The 19,042-nt window shown below is 36.3% G+C and overlaps 1 protein-coding gene across 4 annotated transcripts in view; it reads right to left on the reverse strand.

The window, feature by feature from the left end:
* Positions 1 to 404: 404 nt before the first annotated feature.
* The window catches only part of NETO1 (neuropilin and tolloid like 1), a 99,039-nt gene continuing 80,401 nt past the window's right edge, over positions 405 to 19,042 (reverse strand). Inside the window, exons 8-11 of one of the 4 annotated variants that reach the window (XM_030868290.2) lie at positions 14,755 to 14,868; positions 12,124 to 12,682; positions 11,082 to 11,156; positions 405 to 10,215 (exon numbers count right to left, since the gene is read on the reverse strand). In XM_030868290.2, the coding sequence (XP_030724150.1) occupies positions 11,096 to 11,156; positions 12,124 to 12,682; positions 14,755 to 14,868 (734 nt within the window). In that variant the 3' untranslated portion in view covers positions 405 to 10,215; positions 11,082 to 11,095. Of the gene's footprint in view, positions 10,216 to 11,081; positions 11,157 to 12,123; positions 12,683 to 14,754; positions 14,869 to 16,537; positions 16,596 to 19,042 lie in introns of those variants that run through there. The other 3 variants (XM_030868288.2, XM_060310242.1, XM_060310244.1) reach the window with 3 other exon arrangements.

Below are 19,042 nucleotides of genomic sequence, written 5' to 3' on the forward strand. Positions count from 1 at the left end.
AATGTTCTGAAACGTCTAATAGACCAGGGTAGGGTCTCCAGGCTCTCCTGAAGGCACTGGCCAACCATTTTAAAAAGGGCTTTACTCCCAGAGAATAAAGAAAAAATGTAAAGTCCATAGGAATTGATTTTGGTCCACATAAATAAATTAAGAAGAGTTGACTGGATGGAGCTGTTTAGGTCAGGAATATAAATTAGAAAGAGGACCCATGATGCTTTTTCATTTCACTGTCATTTTAATATAGCTGTTATTCTCCCTTTTAAATCCCCAGGAGAACTGAGGAATACCCACCCCATGAAAGGGAACACTTGCTCATCATAAACATGTATATCTGTTCTCATATAGAATTGAATGTCTCATGCTATAGAACTAATATTCCAGAAATAATTTAGCCAAACACTTCATTCTTGTGTGAAATTTAATTAGGCAAAGTTGTCATAAGTTCAGTAAAAGAATCTCAGGGAAGAATTTTAAAACGCCCTTAGCAAGGAAAAACATTCCAGTTAAAATCAATCATAATCCTCGGGTCAGGAAAACAGAAGACATGGTAGATATATCAACAGAGAGACTGTGATCCTGGGAATCTGTTACACAGGTTTGGAAGACTGGAAAAATGAAGAGGGAATAAGGAGATGGCCGATATTAAGCCATACAGAGCCTGGCTTGCTCTCGGACTGAGGAAACAACGGAAATGAATGGAAGTTTTCAGAATCTAGAGTCCAGAAGGAGTCCTTCCATAGCAGGGCTCAGAGCTCTGAGGAGGACACGCCAAGCTGGTGCAGATGCTTCTGCGGGGGAGCTTGGAGGCTTGGTCTCCGAGAGCTGAAGGAGGCTGGAGGCTGCCGGTGAATCCAAGTTCTGTTTCTTAGAGGATGCTGACAGAAACAGGAGGCAAACATAAAAGTGTTTCAGGTCCTCATCTGTCTTCGTATCTTCCTCTACTGCCCTCTGTTAGGAGACCTGAACAGGGATCAGCTGGCAGAGGGAACGATTCCTTTGCAGAGTCCCAGCCCTACCAATTCAGAGCAGAGTCGATTTGAAGATGAGATATAACTTCTTACCAACCAGCACAGTCCTTCAAAAAATGATGCCTGTTTACAAGTGACTAAAGGATGAGCACAGGCTCAGGAAATATCTATATGTATCGTATAAAAGTCTCAACATAGCTGGGAGAAAAACCTTAGCTATAAAAAAGGAGTACTTGTAGAGAGAGAAGGCATTTTCTCACAAGTGCATTAATATTTTATAAAATACTTCAATATTATCAATTAACAAGAGTTCATTACTCTTTTTTTTTAACACAAAAAGACTGTCCTTTCAGAAAGTTGGGCAAGTATATTGTATGAAACTATGTTCATAGTATCCATCTTAACAAGAATGATCTACTTGGAAAAGCTGCCACTTAAAGAGTGATTTTTAAAAAAGACAGTTTTATTCATAAAGTTAGCATATGTAAGAATATAAAAATCTAGAGAGACCCATGGTTTGTAAGTATACTGAATTGATATGTATGTCAAGCAATTCTGTTTAAATGTTATTCTAAATTAGTGTGTTCTAAAACTTACCATTCTTGTATTTTGTGTGTTTATTTTGAAAACACAACCTGCAAATTAAACTTTTTTTAAAAAAGGAGAAAGATAATGTGCCCATAACAATGGTTATTAAACCACACTTCTTTAAGTTTACTTTTGAATCTGGCCTAATTCTGTAGTTTCTAGAAGGAAAGGCCAAGGAACGTAAGCCACGTGTCAGGTCAGGACAGCGCTTCTCTGCGACAAGTAGAAGAATGTATTTATTTATTTAAATGTAACTTTTGTACTCATTTGCTCACCTAAGCAGAGCCATATTGACTATGCACTTAACAATTATTTTGAAGGATCCCCAAATTGCTCGTTCCTGATGCCTACTTTCAAATCCTTAAATTCTAGAAATTAGCAGTTCTCAATTACACATCATTAATAGCATATCTGTGTTGATGTCTTTTCCAGTGTCAACCTCATTTATGCCAGGTGGTGGCACACTAAGAGCTAAGAGGCAAAGGCTAACCTCATTCTCTCCCACCTACTAACCCCTACGCTCCTTCCATCTGGTCCTGTCCTAAACTGATGTCACCTCTGAAAGGTGAGGGCTTCTCCCGAGTTGTCTAAACCCAGGGTTGATCACGGAGGTAGAGAAGTCCACTTCTGTCAGCAATGACTGGTTCACAGATGGACAAAAGTCAGGCATAGAGGAGACATTTTGCCCACTCTGGAGTGCAAACTAGTAAGACACAAATGTGAAAACCAGAGCCCCTATATTGTACCACCAACTTCATGTTGTTTGTTTATGGATGGTGTCATCTCTGATTTTCAGAGCAACTTTCATTATTGGGTATAGACTCTCTATTTTAAGGATAAAGGAAGCGAAGCTCAAAGGATTCCAACTACGTCCTTAAGAGCAAGTGAGAAGTATGAGGTGAAACTAAAATTTGAAATTGTCCTGTTGAAAAGCTATTTTCACTGCATTACACCACATTTTTATAACATAATTATGGTTATGAGACTGCAGTTATCTACCTACCTATCTATTTCCTTGCTCATCCCACTATTAGGCTATCATGCGAATGTATACCAAACAATTGTCTGGGATTGAAAAACAGAATTTTCTGCCAAGTGTTAGTATTTCTGTTTGACTAGGGCTTTTGGGATCACTTAGGAGCTCTGGAGTTCAATATTGTTCAATAAGATGATGCAATAAACTAAGCACTGGGGAAGAATGTCATTCAAGTGAAATAAGAATTCGTGGACTCTGGAAGTCATACATTTCACTGTGGACAAGAGGAGGCTGGAAGTTATTTTTCATTACTGCTCTGTATAGGTGATACATTTGTCCCATGTCCATTATAAAATGAAGTTTACACATGACTTAGGAAAAATGATTTATTTATAATGTATCATAGGGTATAAAAAGTATCTTCCAATGCATTGTCATTTGGTCCTCAAAAGCTACAGGGTGGAGAGAAGTTGCTATAATACATATTTTTACAGATGAGAAAACACAGAAGTATGGGGTTTCTATGAATACATATCAACTTATTTCAGTGAAACATACTATATTGAATATTAAAGGGTTGTATTCATAGCAGTAGGATTGCTGGCTGATTCTGGGGTTAATCAGCTTGAGTTCAGACCTGGATGTATCATTTTTTATTGTGCAATCTTAGAAAAGCTACCAAAACTCTCTTCAGTTTCCTTATAGGTACAATGGAATAACAATAAAACAACCATAACAACAAGTATTATTATTATTCATAATAATAATAATTGCTAAGATGACTAAAGGAATACTTACATGAAAAACTCGCAGAATGGTGTTTAGCATACAACACTCAGTATTTTGGCTAGTTACCCAACCATGATCTTGAAATAATTAAAAAATGGTGGAAAATAAATAGAAAGACAGATATTTCTGGATATCTAACAATCCATCGGTTATTCTTTTTTAATATCTTGTGTCTGTATTGTTTTGATTTCCTTTATTTATTCCAGTTTCACTCAGTTTAGCAAATACACTGCTGTCAGAGGATTCTACTTATAGTTTTTCAGCCCAACTTTGCTAAGAGACATTAAAATGCTTTTTTGACTAAAACGTGAAGTCTTTTGGATGGCATTACCTGCACTCAGAGATCATGATGTAAACGCCAACCTGCTCTTCCAACTATATTGACTATTATTCCTTTTGTCTAATCCTATGCTCCAGCCATCTCAAATATTTACATGGCCTTGGGAGACTACTCTCTGCGCTAACTTCTCTAGGTGGAAATCTCTCCCTGCTCCACCACTGACAATGTTTCTCAATCTTCAAGACCTGCTTAGAAGAACAACTATTCATCAAGCATCTCTTGATCTCTCTGAGAATACATTTTACCCCCTTATCTATGCTACTGACTTCTTTATTATAAAACATTCTCAGTATTGTATTCTCTTGACAGTTGAATATATTTCATCTTCCATGCCAGATTAGCACGAAGCAACTAATTAGCTTTTCAAGATGGAAAGCTCAGCAAATAATTTTGAGCTTCATTTTCCTTATTGAGCTCCGCTAAGAACCCTTCCTTCTATAAGGCTCCATAATTATGCTTCCCACTAGTGCGTCACCTTTTATTTTCATCCCCAGAGCACTTAGGAAGAATCCTGGTATATAGATTGTACAGGCTCAGGAAAAACGCTGGCTCTATTGATATTAAACTTAACTCAGGAGAAAGTGAATAAAGAGCACAAATTTTACAATGTGATGTAATAAGGAAAATTTTATTTTAAATAATTTATATGCTATGTTTTTGACCACTTTTACATTTTGTGTCTAGATATGTGTCTATTAAGAAGAGGGCAAAAAAATTTTTTTTTTCCAAAGAATGAACCAATGTAAAACGACATGCTTCAGAGTTTGGAGAGGTGATAGAAGTTGGGGATAAACAGGAACATGTTGGCTGCACAATTATGGACGCAAAGAAGTGGTTTAACTTTACGATCATACTAGTGCAGGAGTAAGAACCTTCTGGAAACCAGCCCTAGTAAGTTTGAAGTCTGAGGAATTAAAGGCATACTAAGAAGGCATTTACTTCTTTAATAACACATAAGAAAGTACAGAACCAGAGGCCATAATAAAAAAAAAAAGCTGAGATGTTACAAGTGCCTGACGTCAGTCACCTAGATTTGTTATTTCTATCACACTGTTGGGTTTATCTGAATAATAAAATTCAGTTAAGAAATCCGTAGTACAATTTAAACAAACTCATTAATAGAATTAATCAGGATAATTCTATATTAGCAAAGCGCTCTGATTTGTTGAACAAGATTATTTATAAAAACCCATCTCTGGCTATTTTAATAATATATTTTATTCTGCTACTTAATTCCACCTTTAAGAGAGCAACGGGAATTATTAATTAAATGGATAAGAAACTGATAATTAATTCAAGTCTGATTTTAAAAATTATTTTATCTATTTGACAATTTTTTGGATGGACCCTCTGGGCCATGAGTATGATCCCAAAAATGAGCCAAAGGAAGAAGAATGCACAGGTAGGCATGATACAGAAACTAACTCGCTTCAGCGAAGTTGGACAAAACTGAGACTCAAATCATATGCATTTCGCATTCAGAATATTTTCATGATTTTATTTATTTACCCTCCCTCCAGAGTTGGAATCTGACAGGATTCATTTTCATCATTGAAATATACAAATTTCAAAAGAAGATAAAATGCTATTATTTATTTTACCACCAGAAGATAAATAATTTGTCATTACTTTAATTAAGGAATAGGAATCATCATAGTTTGTTATTTATTAAGATATGCTTAGGTTGAGAAAAATCCGTTTGTGGAATTTTAAAAATGCTATCAAATTTGAGGAAAAGCCAAATTCCTAAATGAAAAATAGAGAAAAAGTTGATTCAATATTAAGTGAATATTTAAGAAATGTCAAAGACCTAACTTTATTAAATGCTAAGAATAAGGGTTTATGGAGTCATTGAAATAATTTTGGTGAAAAAATAATGCAAAACAGAAAAGCCAGCATCTTCACAATGTGGACTGTTCTCCTTTAAAAGCCCAAAGACATTGATCTCCAATTAAGTTTACAGCCACATTTTAATTATCTAATCAAATGGAATTGAATTATGGTAAATCAAATATTACATATGTCTATCTTCCAATATGATGCATAAAAATGGCTTGTGTGTATAATCAGGTACACAAAAATCATAATTCCAAATCAACATGCCAACCTTGAATTAGGCAACTAAAATGCACTTGGACGGAAGTAAAAAGCTTAATTCAGGGTTTCATAGGTGTTGCACATAATCATGATATGCCTCCCAGATTTTGAAAGTGAATTCAAACATAGGGAAATGAAACAAAAAGAGCTATTTTCAAATTAACTAACATGGTGTGTAATTACGCTATCAGAAAGCATCTTATGAGATTAATAAAGCACTCGTGCGAGTAATATTTGAATTCACTTTATCAAAAAATATAACTATTTATTAAAATAACTTATTTGAAACATCTTGAAAGTCTTGAAATGTCTCATGCCATATCTACATGTGTCTCTCCACTTGAATATAAACCAAAGTTTGATATGCAGGTGACAGGGTCTGATGTAGCCAGTAAACAGGAATTTTTAATGTGTTGGTAGATTTCAATACTGGCTTTTAAAGACCTTCCTTCAGGAAACCCCCAGGCAACACGGAGCCCCTACACACTCAAGATCCAGCATCTAGAGTTGAGGCAGAGACAACAGGAGGCTTCCAGGCCTCAGAGCCATCACTATCTTGCTTTCTGATTAGGCAATGCCCAATTATACGTTGAGTTATACCTTCTCAGTATTACCACTGAAGAGGCCTATTCTTCATTTCAATATTTTTGTTTTCCTATGGAGCTGTTGTGTATTAAATATGTGTAAGCAATCGATCTTTATCATTATACTTAATGTAGTTGGATTTATTTTTTAAGTCCTTGATTTCTGGTGCAAATAGCCTTTCAGCAGTGAACCAGCAGGTCAGAAGCATTCTGCTTCTTTAGGAAGAACTGGAAAGATGAAAGTTCTGTGGACAGCTGAAAGGACAGTGGATAGTAAGTGGTTCACATGTATATCATCCTTTCTGAGATTATTCATTCAAAGTGTACAGGGTCTTATGAAGATTTCTAAATAGAGACAGTAATATAAAACATGGCTAATCACTTTAAAAAGTCTCTGGATGCATCAACTTTGAAGTAAAAGGAATGACAATAGGCATGATAATAAAAGAATTAGTCAAGTCAAACAAAAAAGGTTAAATTTCAACATAATGTATATAAAATATATAGCAAACAACAGAAAATAATCTTTCTTTATAATGTTTGATATATTTTTTCTATTTACCAGTTTATCAGATTCTGTGGATTGACATTTTTTCAATACAGACGATTCAGAATTGCTATGATAATTAATTTTTCTATCAGAAAATTTTTTCTTTCCCATTTATTTGTTTCTGTAGCACATGTGAAGTTGGATTCCTAACAGGGATGTATGTGAATAACTCATCTATTGGCTTTGTGGCGCTTGCTTGAGTTACCAGGTTGGCATTGTGATAGACCAGATGGCTTTGTGTTTGTAGGACAAAATTCTGTAGAATTCAGCCATTTGGGAAATGCTGGTAAGCAGATTTACAGTAATCTGAGTTTAGAAATTATTTTCTGAGAATACACATTCCGTATTTTAAAAGTACCCACTCGCTAAATCAAACTTTATAGAGTATGTAATTCAACAGCAATTAATTATAATATTATTTTCCTTTATTTATATTAAACACACCATGATTAGTAAGCTTTCAGGAATCATATATGTGCCTGAGTATAAGGACAACTCAGAATTGTGTTATTTGGGTCATAAAAGGGCTTGTGATTTTAAAGCACTTAAAAAAGACTTTCCTATTCTAAAAGGAGAATATATTCCATAAAGTTTTTTTTTCTGTTATACTCACAGTTATGGTTTATTACAGTCTGTACCACATTAACTGATTGCCTTTGGGGATGGAAGTAGGACAGAGAAGAGCTCCCCTGGCACGCTTAAAGGAATTTAGTTACTGGCTTCACAAGCCCACATTTTAAAGATGATCTTAGCTTTCTGGATCTGCTACTGTTTGCTTCCAATTGTGGATTTTTAGTTCTGAGGGGGAAAAAATAAGAACTCAATTTGTATGTTAGCTGGTTAATGGTCTCCTAAAGCATCCTTATAAAAAAAATAGAACATTGATTGATGATAAAATCATCTTGATTCCCTGCCCCCATGCATCTGACATCTTGTGACTGTCTGTTTTACAGGAATGGCAGGTTTTGCAGCAATCGTTGCATATGGATTATATAAATTGAAGAGCAGGGGCAATACTAAAGTGTCTATTCACCCGATCCACATGCGCGTGAAAGCCCAAGGCTTTGTTGTGGGAGCAATGACTCTGGGTATGTTCCTACAGGATATCTCAAATTTGTGGTTCCCCATTAATGGATTTCTTTGTAAATAAAACAAGATAGATACTTTTAGCTGACTTTGAAGCAGTTTGCAAATATCACTTATATTCATTTTCACGTAAAAACTGAATTAATAAAAATAGTTCAAGCAGTGACATAGTTTTACTGTCTATGGTAAAATCTTACTAAGGTTTTAAAGAAAGAAAGAAAAGAGAGTACTGTCTTTCACTGAGTTTATAATTTTGTTGAAGAGTCTAGATATGTAAATAGGATTGGTAATAAGATCCAACATCTGGGAGAGACATGATTCCTGTTTTATTGAGTTTTTGAAGGTGGAAAAGATATTACATGCTTTTATGGGCTTTATAATTAATTGACTTTATCTGGTATTATACAGCAAGAGTAACTCCTTTTAAAGTTGCCAGATAAATATTGACATTTTAGCAGTCTGAGCTAGTCATTCTGGCCTTGAGATACTTGGGAAAGTGTGTAAAAAGAATTTTAGAAATTTGAATTGTTTAAGAAAGCAAGAGTGAGGGCCTTGGTCCCCTTGTAAGTATCGTACACCAGCAAGGGTGCTACTTTTAGCTACTTTATGAACTGTTTTTAATTTTCTAATACTGAAAAAAATATTTAAATGCTTAACTAGCATTCTTTTTCTTTAGGTGTGGGCTATTCCATGTATCGAGAATTCTGGGCAAAACCTAAACCTTAGAAGAGGAGAGGCTGTCTTGGTCTCGGTGGCGCTTGCTTTAGTTAGACATCTCATATTGAGGTTATATGTTTATGTTGAAAATACATTCTGTGGGTCAGACAATAACATGGTAATTTGAATACTGGCTCCCTTTCTTGCAGGCTGGATTTGCCTGCTGACCAAGCTACTGGTGACTAGTTCACCAGCTACGTCATTCAGATTAGCACAAAAACGTGGCACTTTTAAATGCGCTTGAGAGTGGTACAATGTCCACTTTCTTAAACTCTTCTGATAAAATTAGTTGTAAAGAGGACAGTATGCCAATCCTGAAAATGCTCCCAGTTGCTGCAGTATATCAGACACTTTTGATGTAATGTAGAAATCCTATTGACCCCAGGTAATTTAACTCTTTCTGACAGCCTTGTGGACGGAGTACTCCATAAAGTTTTAGAAATCAAATTTTGAAGAAGTATGTCTTAATACTAAAGGACATCCTGTAGCCTAAAGTGTGGAAAGAGTAGATATAAAGTGTGTACTTACGTAAGTCAGTTTTTATCACTCTAATAGACGAAAGCATTTCTCTTAACTCAAGTTAGGAAATTATTATACATTTTTATATATCTTTATATAAAAAGTTACAAGTAGCAAGCGTATGACACAAGGAAGTGGAAGAGTAACAGCAGTATTGGAGAATGCATGCTTTTTACAATGTGTCTAATAAAAATGACATTTTTCCAATTCAAATATCCAGTGCTGACATGCAGGGTATTTTCTCAAACTGTCAATCAATCATATTGCTAAGTGCTTAATCAAAAATCATTTCTACTGAAGGGTATGAACGGTAAAATACCTGATTTCAAAACTATCTCTGAAACTCGGTATCTTCCTTTGATTTTCTTTTAAAAAGAAAGGAAATGGGGGTATATAGGAAAGACGAAAAATGAGATTTTTCTTATTGCAATCCAGTAATTTTACTCGGTACTTTGGGCTGCATTTAATCTTAACACAACAACAGACGTTTATAGTCCATAAAACCTCTAGCTGGTGTTTCCATGGTCCACATTCTCACTTTTCACTGTAGCATGTTCAAAATCACTCAGGAACGCACTATTCTCAAGCAGTCTATATAATGAAAACAATGTACATGTAACACAAAGTTCATCCAAAATTGTGTTTTTTCACATATCACACAATGTACAATTATCTAACAAAGACATAAAACAACATAGAAACAAAGCGAAACTGACAGTAAAAATAAAGTTGGGATAGTCTTAAACAGGAACTAATTTCTTCAAGTTTCCAGTAAATCTCAAAATGTATTTAAAAACTAAGGAGCACTTGGTGGCCAGCAACCAAATTACGAAATGAACATATCATTGTGCAGCGGGTATGTCTTGCTGAAGGGATAACAAATGTCTGTAATTCTTAAGTTTGGATAAAGGCAGTGGAATGAATTTAGAAATATGTCCACTTTTCACAATTCACTATAGAATTTTCTTTTCACAGTCCATGTTTGTATAAATAGTTCTTGTCTGAAAATAAAACACAGTTAAAACATTTTCTCCCGATGAAATATGCACACAACTACACCAACTTATCAAAGTAGTATAGAGCATGGAAATGCATTCACCTAATTCAAGAATAATTGATAGGTTTGAAGAGTTTTGAAGAGATTAACCGTCAAGCAAATTTAATTGGAGACAAATTAGTCTAATAGAGATATAGACTCTAAGTGCTAAAAATAAAGCCATTATGGTACCCGATGACAAAATAGATGTACACATAGACAACTGCTATTTATGGAACATTTTACATTATCAAGCATTCAAATTTTATATTATAAAATTTGACATAACATGCTGTATTTAATTTTGATGAAATAAGCTGCATGTTCATGCAAAAATAAGAGGGCACAAACTGTACAAGTACCACAGAATGCTTAGTGTGTGAGTTTTGAGTAGAATGTTGCCAAATTCAATCAATACCATTATTACCAGTTTTATATACTGACTTCAGTTATATTGAGACAGTATTCAATTTTTTTAACTTATGAAAACCTTGGGTTTCTTCTGGTATTTCTTTTAAGACTTCACCAATTTTTGTATCTTTACCTTAAGATAGATAAAATTTAACTTATTAACATCCTTTTCAATAGCATTGTAGTACAATGCTTGATGGTAAGAATATTCACATTTATTTTAAAGATACGTATACTAAGAATATCCTTCCATCAGCATTGAATCCCGTATATTTCTAATTGTGAAATGCTATGAAACACATATCTCAAGAAAGAATGAATAAATAGCACATTCCCTAAAAAACTACAAGACAAGTTCAACAGAACAAAACAAAACAGAGTACGACAAAGTCGGAGAAGGAACCAAGGGCATTTGCTTACCTTGAATTTTCTTTTTAGACCCTAGTTGTGTTGTATTCAGATTCATGTTTGCTTAGAGACCCAATGAGGCAGAACCTGGAATGTTATGGCTATTTCATTCAACAAAGTAATATTTTCACAAAAAATAAATAAGCACACAAATATTTACTTAAAAGCATTCCTAAAAATTCATAAAACTGTGGAAGTAAAATTTTTTCCATCAGCATGCAAAAATATTAAATCAACTAAAAGTAGTTTAGGTTTTGAGACTATATACTGAATTGAGGAATTACGTACATTTACAAAATAAACTAAATGCTAGTAAGCATGCAAAACAAAACATAGGAAGATTGGATTTGGGAATTGGAAATAATATTTTTCTCAATTTAAATCTTCTTTCCTCAAGACTTTTACTAATTTTAGGCCTAATAATACAATATAGATAATATTGTCTCCATATTAAAAGAAAACTGTTTCTACTAATCCTCGCTACATTTAAATATCAATGTTTACTTGTTTTAGCATACCATGCTATCATATGCAATTTGTAATGTAAGTATTATGTGATATGTGGAAAAAAGTGTTTTAACTTTCATACCAAAAATATAATGCATTATATTGCAAAATATGTTATTTTTACATTAAAATTATTCAACAAGATGGGTTAACCATCTTGGTAAGGCAATTATTTCCAAATATCATCTCGTATCTTAAAATCTATAAATATTGATTGGAGCAACATTTATGACCACATGGAAGCAAATTAGCCATAAAAAATAGAGCCATAATTTTTATAGAAATAAATATTATATCTGTATAGAAATAAATGAAATCTCTTTGGTCTGTGTGTGCTCACACACATACACGTATGTACACAGACGGGATTTAGGAAAAGTACGCAGAGCACGGAAAAAGGAAAAGAAGAGGCAAAAGTTGAAATCCTATGCTTTAAGTCATTAATAAAAAGAGAAACTGAAAAATGAAGACAAAATAGAACACAACACTCTGGAAGCATTTCAGTCTTCAGGTTATAGTTTTCATCAAAAAATCTAGAGATACTGACCGCTGGACGGCTTTATCGTGTCGGGACAGCCTGTGACTCGTGGTCGGCACCTCGTCAATCTCGTCGATGTCACAGGCATCTGCAGCATCTTGGGAGTAGTTGTGTTTCATGACGAGGATACTTCTTCTGTTCACAGGTGGGATGAGGGGTTTGACGGGCTGTGGGGACATCTCTGTCAAGACAGAAGCATCTCTTGTGCTGAGGTTGCTGCGGCTGCCTTTCGTACTGGACAGTTGTGATCCACAGTGATGGTCATGAATGCATTTGGAAGAGGACCTCCTCAGTTTATGGTAGTTTTCAAAGTCATCGGCCACATCTGCAAAGTCAGCTGTAGCTCCTGTCCCTCTGAGGGTGCATACCTCGTAATGAGGAGGTTCCAACACCTCCTGGAAAACTGTCTGGTCAAAGTCCGATTTCCTTTGGACATATTTTTTACGAGGCTGTTTGATCTGCACAATGACAGAAATGATAATAAGGATGATCACAATGCAGGAAGTCACGCCAATCACAGTCCCACTGGTGTTGGTCAGCTGGTCCAGCAGACTGGCTTTCCTCTTTTCTACACGTTGAGGAGAGTGAAAACAACAAACAAAACAAGAAACAACCCACCACGCGTTAATATGGTAGTCAGACGTACGTGGAGAACTTTAAATGAAACAGGCTGAGCATAAAACTTTCACTGTCTTAAACATAAACAAGTCTTTAAAAAGAAACAAAATGTTTCACTTTTCACAAGAACCCTATCTTCTAGCCTTAGAAACGGCTCTCCCGTTGCACAGCATCCCTACTTTAAATGTAAATATATGTTTTGAAGAAGGTCTTATAAAACCTTTAGGATGTCATTTGCGAATCAATTGGTAATGGTAAAAACATTTCTCTTGGTATAAGAAACCCCACAAACTCTGCTAATGGGAACATGAATATACCTAAATTGTTTTGAACTTATTCCTGATGTGGATAACTGAAGTCTAAGTAACAGTGTTCTGATATCAGAAGGTGATTACACTTTAAGACAGACACTTCCGGGATGTTGGCATGAGGGCTTCTGTGGGTCTTTCCCCATCATCGTAAAAGTTAAAAAAAAAATAACATTTAAGGTTTCTGGAAATTGTCTTAAGGGAGGTACATTTATTCAAGAACCTCTACTGAATTTCTTTATGAACAGGGATGGTCTGTGGCCTTTGAGCTCCTCCACCCAATAGAAGCTATCCCAATAGAAGCTTCTATTCCAGTAGAAGGTCTACTCAGGGTGGTTTCAGGCAACACAAGCCTCCTCTCCCTACAGGCCCCCAGTCTGGAGCTATAGTACCTCCCCAGGAAGGGCGAGCCACCTGCATTTCTCAATGCCCTTTCTACCCCCAGATCCATACTGCAGATGCTCGATTCCAGGCAGGAGTGGCTGGAATGTGGGGTCTCCCCTCCTCCTCCCAGGCCCCACTGGTAGGAAAGAAGGTCTACACCAGGCACAGCAGGTTGAGAATACAGGGCCCCGGTCACACTGGCTGCAGCTCACTCACAGCGTCGAGCTCCCTGAAGAGACAAGCAGAAGACCAGATGGCCCCTTTCTCCATCCTCACCGAGTGCCTTCTTCATAAAGCAGGGGTGTTCCTCTCAGAGAAGTGAGCCACTGTCCCTGCCCCACCCTACCATCCAGAGCAGTGGCGCAGAGGTTTTGTCCATGGAGAAAGGTGGGCCACCAAGAACCATGGGAACAGACCCACTTTAGGCAAGTAAAACGAATCCCTAACAGTGCTGTATAAGGTTCTTCACAAAATGCTTAATTTCCCATCCATTCCAAAGTGGTCCCTTGGACACAACATGGATCATTGCCCATCTCCTCAAAATAGTTGATACTGGATCGGCTTCTCTTATTGACTCTGCGAACCATGGGTACTGTAGCAACGTCTCTCTGCTTCTATCCACAGAGGGCATTTTAATAGAAGATATTGGACATCAAGCATGGAGCGTTACTTGCCCGTTTCTTTTCCTTTGCAAACTGGTTAATATTGGATCTGAACAAAAGAGGATATGTGGCCTTTGAACTTAACCAAAACTTGCAACATTCATAACCAAGCCGAGGGATGCTCTCTATGTAAACAAACCTTTGCATACAGGCTAGAGAAGGAAGCCGGAACATTGGAAGCGATTCTCATTGGAAAGGAAGAAGAGCGTTTTGGTAGGAAAATTGAAGTCGGGGTAAGTGGCTTTAGGTACCTGAAAGCCCTAATGTTCCTTCGATACACTTTTATCTCTAGAGTATGTGCACTATGTCTGGTAAAGACGGACTGGATAAGTGAGAGGTGCAGCCACAGATGAAGGAGCTTCTGATAGGAAACGCTGCTTTGCATGAAAAGCTCCAATGCCCTGCTGCAGGCTCCAAAAAGGAGATTTGCCAATGAACATCAAGTGCTAAGGACAGTCCACTGTGCATTAGGGAATGTGAAAACTTATGGTTACAGCACTAGTAAAAGCAAAGGAAAAGGCTAACAAATCAATTATAAAACCTACAGGAGTTCATAAAGCCAATGTACAATATATTTTTAAGGCTGTCTGATACATATAAACATTGGATAAACTTCTTCCCACGCTACAGGTAGAGGGATTTTGCAGATTCCAGGGACGAATGATTACCTTTACAATGATTTTCGTCCCAAGGGTACACACAGTTCTGGAGTCCATTGCAAACCAACGTATTGTTAATACACATGTTACTGTGGCAGAAGAATGTATTGCCTTCGCAGGGAGCTAAAAAGGAGAAGAAAAAGGCAAGAAAAAAGTTTTAACTGATGCTCAGTTGTAAATCACTCACGTTGCAAATCTAAAAACAAAAAGATTCGTGTGATAATATGCCGTCAAATTGAGAAAAATGGTAGAACTGACATTCCATTCTCAGAAGTGTTGCCATAGCGGTAATTATTCCTTGCGTTACTAACAGAGCTAGAGTTCTTCTAGATGTGCTCAGCTGGCACGGGAAGTTTTCCATCATAAAAATGAAGTACATTATCCATATGGGTTCTTCTTTTTTTTATTTAACTTGGTGTATTCCTTTAGCAAAACTTAAGTGCCGACCACATGCATAACATTATGCTTTACACTGAAATTCTGTATGTATAAATTTGGTTGTCCTGTGCAAAAAAGATTTAGTTTAATGGAAATATTGAAATATTTTGGAAAGTATATGCTTACCAAATACTAATTAAGAAAGTATAATATTAAGCATATGAAAGAAGCAAAGAATATCACGGAGATTCAGAACAAGGGAAAATTTATTCTGAACAACATAAGAAAAATGTACATTATTCTCATCAACGTTTAAAATATATACGGTGATGAAATTAGCCTACTTTGCATATATATCACACGTTCTACTGACTTTAGGTACAATGGTCCATGCTCTCCAGATTACAATGCACATTGAGGGCATTGGGAGGTAAAATAAGAATTCCAAGAAGTATACAATTTGGCTATAGAAATAAGAGAATTAGTGACAAGTCTAATATAGCAAAGTCTAATGTTAGCTATGACTTCAATGACTTTCATTGTCAGAGTAATTGGTCATTTATAATAATGCATCTCTAGAGTAATGCTACACTATGAATTATAGCTTAGATGCCATTATAGCTTGATGTAGACAGTCCTTTAAAGTAGTGTTTGTTTTTATCTTTGTAATCATCCCACATATCTCATAAAATGTAATTTTAGCACTGATTTTTTTCGGTTATAGTTTTGTGGCCCTTTTAAGGATAGGTATTCTAGAAAAATACATTAGACACAAAACACATAATTTTCAGAGGTTCATCAGTCAGTAAAGTTTTATCAATGATCAATATTATCTAAACAGTGCAGCCATGTTATAATTAATTTTCACCTTCAAAACTGCTTATTGCAGGGTTGTTTTTTTTTAAGTAAGTTGTCTCCCTTAAATGTATCTTCCATATTAATGAAAATTGTTAAGAAAATGCTTTGCGTAAGGTAATTTAATATATTTTAACATTCCTAGAGGAATCATTAAAAAAGAAATGATCAAGGGCTTCCCTGGTGGCGCAGTGGTTAAGAATCTGCCTGCCAATGCAGGGGACACGGGTTCGAGCCCTGGTCTGGGAAGATCCCACATGCCGCGGAGCAACTAAGCCCGTGAGCCACAACTACTGAGCCTGCGCGTCTAGAGCCTGGTGCTCCGCAACAAGAGAAGCCACAACGATAAGCCCGAGCACCGCGATGAAGAGTAGCCCACACTCGCCGCAACTAGAGAAAACCTGCGCGCAGAAACGAAGACCCAACACAGCCAAAAATAAATACATTTATTAAAATAAAAAAATGATCAAGTCTTGAAAATCAAAAGTGTGGCAAAGACAAAGGTAACTTGAGCCAAGCATTCCCCCGACTCTCCAAGCCCTTACCCCTACCCGCCCCCCCAGTTCCAATTCCCAGGAGAGCTTCTTCTTCCTTCTGCCTTGTTTGCCTTCAAGTCCCTGGTTAAAAAATAAAAAAGATGTAATAGTCGTTTTGAAAAACAAAGTATTAAAGAGTAGAAAAGATGCAGATGCAGTAGTCATTTTGAAAAGTATCATGCTGAACGTTTTATTGCGCTCCTGCTTTCAACATGGTATAAAGCTTTTATAGTGTGAAATGTAATGATCCAATCTATTACTGCAAAAATCCGATTTTCAGTCAGGAACTAAATTTGAATTTCTGTAGTCAACCATTTTGCAGAACTGATATGGTCTGTTTAGCAGGTAATGAATGTTGTCAAAACGTGTACACAGAACAAAAAAGTAGTTTTCCGCAAATAGATTAGAGCAGCTGCAAATTGCTTTAGTAGAAAATGTAAAAAAATCCACTTACTACCTGATAAATTGCAGTGGTTTTGAAAGTACAGTTAATCCATCAAGTAAAGAATACCTCGAAAAGAGCATAAATATTTATTGACCTTCCAGAATGAGCTGGAAAATTTATTACAATTACTATTAAATAGGATGGGTTTGTTTTTATTTTTTTGTGTGTATGTGTGGTACCCGGGCCTCTCACTGTTGTGGCCTCTCCCGTTGCGGAGCACAGGCTCCGGACGTGCAGGCTCAGCGGCCACGGCTCACGGGCCCAGCCGCTCTGCGGCATGTGGGATCTTCCCGGACCGGGGCACGAACCCGCGTCCCCTGCATCAGCAGGCGGACTCTCAACCACTGCGCCACCAGGGAAGCCCTAAATTTTTAAATATATAGATAAAAATGGCATTGCATTCTGCAACAGTGAAGTATGTTAGTACTAACAGTATGTTAGTAAATACACTAGAGATTTGGCTTCCAAATTCTCCAAATGTAATTTTGTTTCTGTTTCTGCTGCTGTTGCAAAAGTCTTACAAAACACCAATCAATGTGCCAGTATCAGTTATCATTAACTGGTGGTTTGACTGGGAGTGGAACAGATCATCCAGTACTGTCAATGAATCCCATTCTTGACACACTACTTTACATCAAATAATTATACAAATGTGCCAGTTAACTGAAATCATCCTCCCTTAAAAAAATCACTATTATTCCAAGTACTACTCCATCTTTTCTTCCTTACTTTTGCTACATTTATAGAACTGCTGTGCAAACAATAAACAAACAAAAACAAACAAGGAAATCTTAGCAGTGGCTAAGAAACCAATGTATCACAACACACCCCTTGAACAAAAATTAATTTTGTCTCATAGACACCAAAAATAAAATCGATTGGATTCTGAATTTTCTTTATATTGCATATCTGAATATCTCTCTCATATAAAGGCAGACACACAATAGTTCAATAAAGATTCTTAGCTCTACCTCCTGCTGAAAGCATAAAATGGCAGCTTCCTGCCTCCCAAATCAAGCCATGTCCTCACTGCTCCTTCAAGGGTGTCTGAGTACATACACTCTGCACATAAGCATTTCTCACTGCTCCCCACACGTTCCTGAGATCTTTGGTTCATTGGCCATATAGTTCCCTCCCTCTCTCTGTCCTGGAATACCTATTCTCCACTCTACTATGCAAATAATATCAGAACTGTATGATCTTTACAGTTTGAAAATATCATTCCAATCTATCAGAAAATTATCTTTTCCTTAAATCCTATTCTACTTACAATTTTTAAAAGAGTTTAGCACTTAGTATATGCTTATCATCCTTCCCCATGAGTTCTTTGAGGCTAGGGACATGCTTTAAAAAAAATTACTTGTAATCTCTTATGTGGCTTAATATCTCTAGGCTTAGAGTAAATAGTCAACAGATATTTTTAATTGATTAATATCACTGAGCAAAAGTTTAGCTCTGGCCAGGCTGCGGACCTGAGTATCCCAGAGAACAGAAGATTCTCACAGGTGTGTTTACTGTGGAGAATTAGCCCTCAAATACAATACAAATTGTGATATTCTCAGAAACTAAATCCCATTCATTTATTTGGCTCTCTTACTATTGCTGGAAAAGCACACATTCTACCAATTTTTAGAGAACTTAGTCTACTTAGAAATTCAATATAATTGTCAAAAGCTACTGGCTCTTAAAAACCAGCCCCCTTATTCCCTAAAATTATCTGGAAGAAACTCAAAATTAAGGTTTACCAATAATAAAGGGCAGCCAATAACGTAATCCTCAAAATTCAGAGTAACTCACACAGGCAGTTTCCATGATCAGATGAATCTACTTATTTCTGGGACTAGGTCTTCTGTTGCTTTCAGAATAGCAAACACAGCCTCATATTGATGTTAAAAACTAAGTACACAGAAGAAAGTACTCGCATTGCTTTTTGACTCTGAATTATTTAAAAGCACATTTAGACATAATGACTGCAGCTACTGCAAACTCACTTCTCTGGAAGGGTTTATTGAACATCACCATTTTATCATCCGCATCTAATGCTAAGTGTTTCTTTTTGAGAAAGCCAGAAATGGAATGTAGT

This window comes from Globicephala melas, chromosome 13, assembly GCF_963455315.2.
Source record: "Globicephala melas chromosome 13, mGloMel1.2, whole genome shotgun sequence".
In the NCBI taxonomy this organism is placed as follows: domain Eukaryota; kingdom Metazoa; phylum Chordata; class Mammalia; order Artiodactyla; family Delphinidae; genus Globicephala; species Globicephala melas.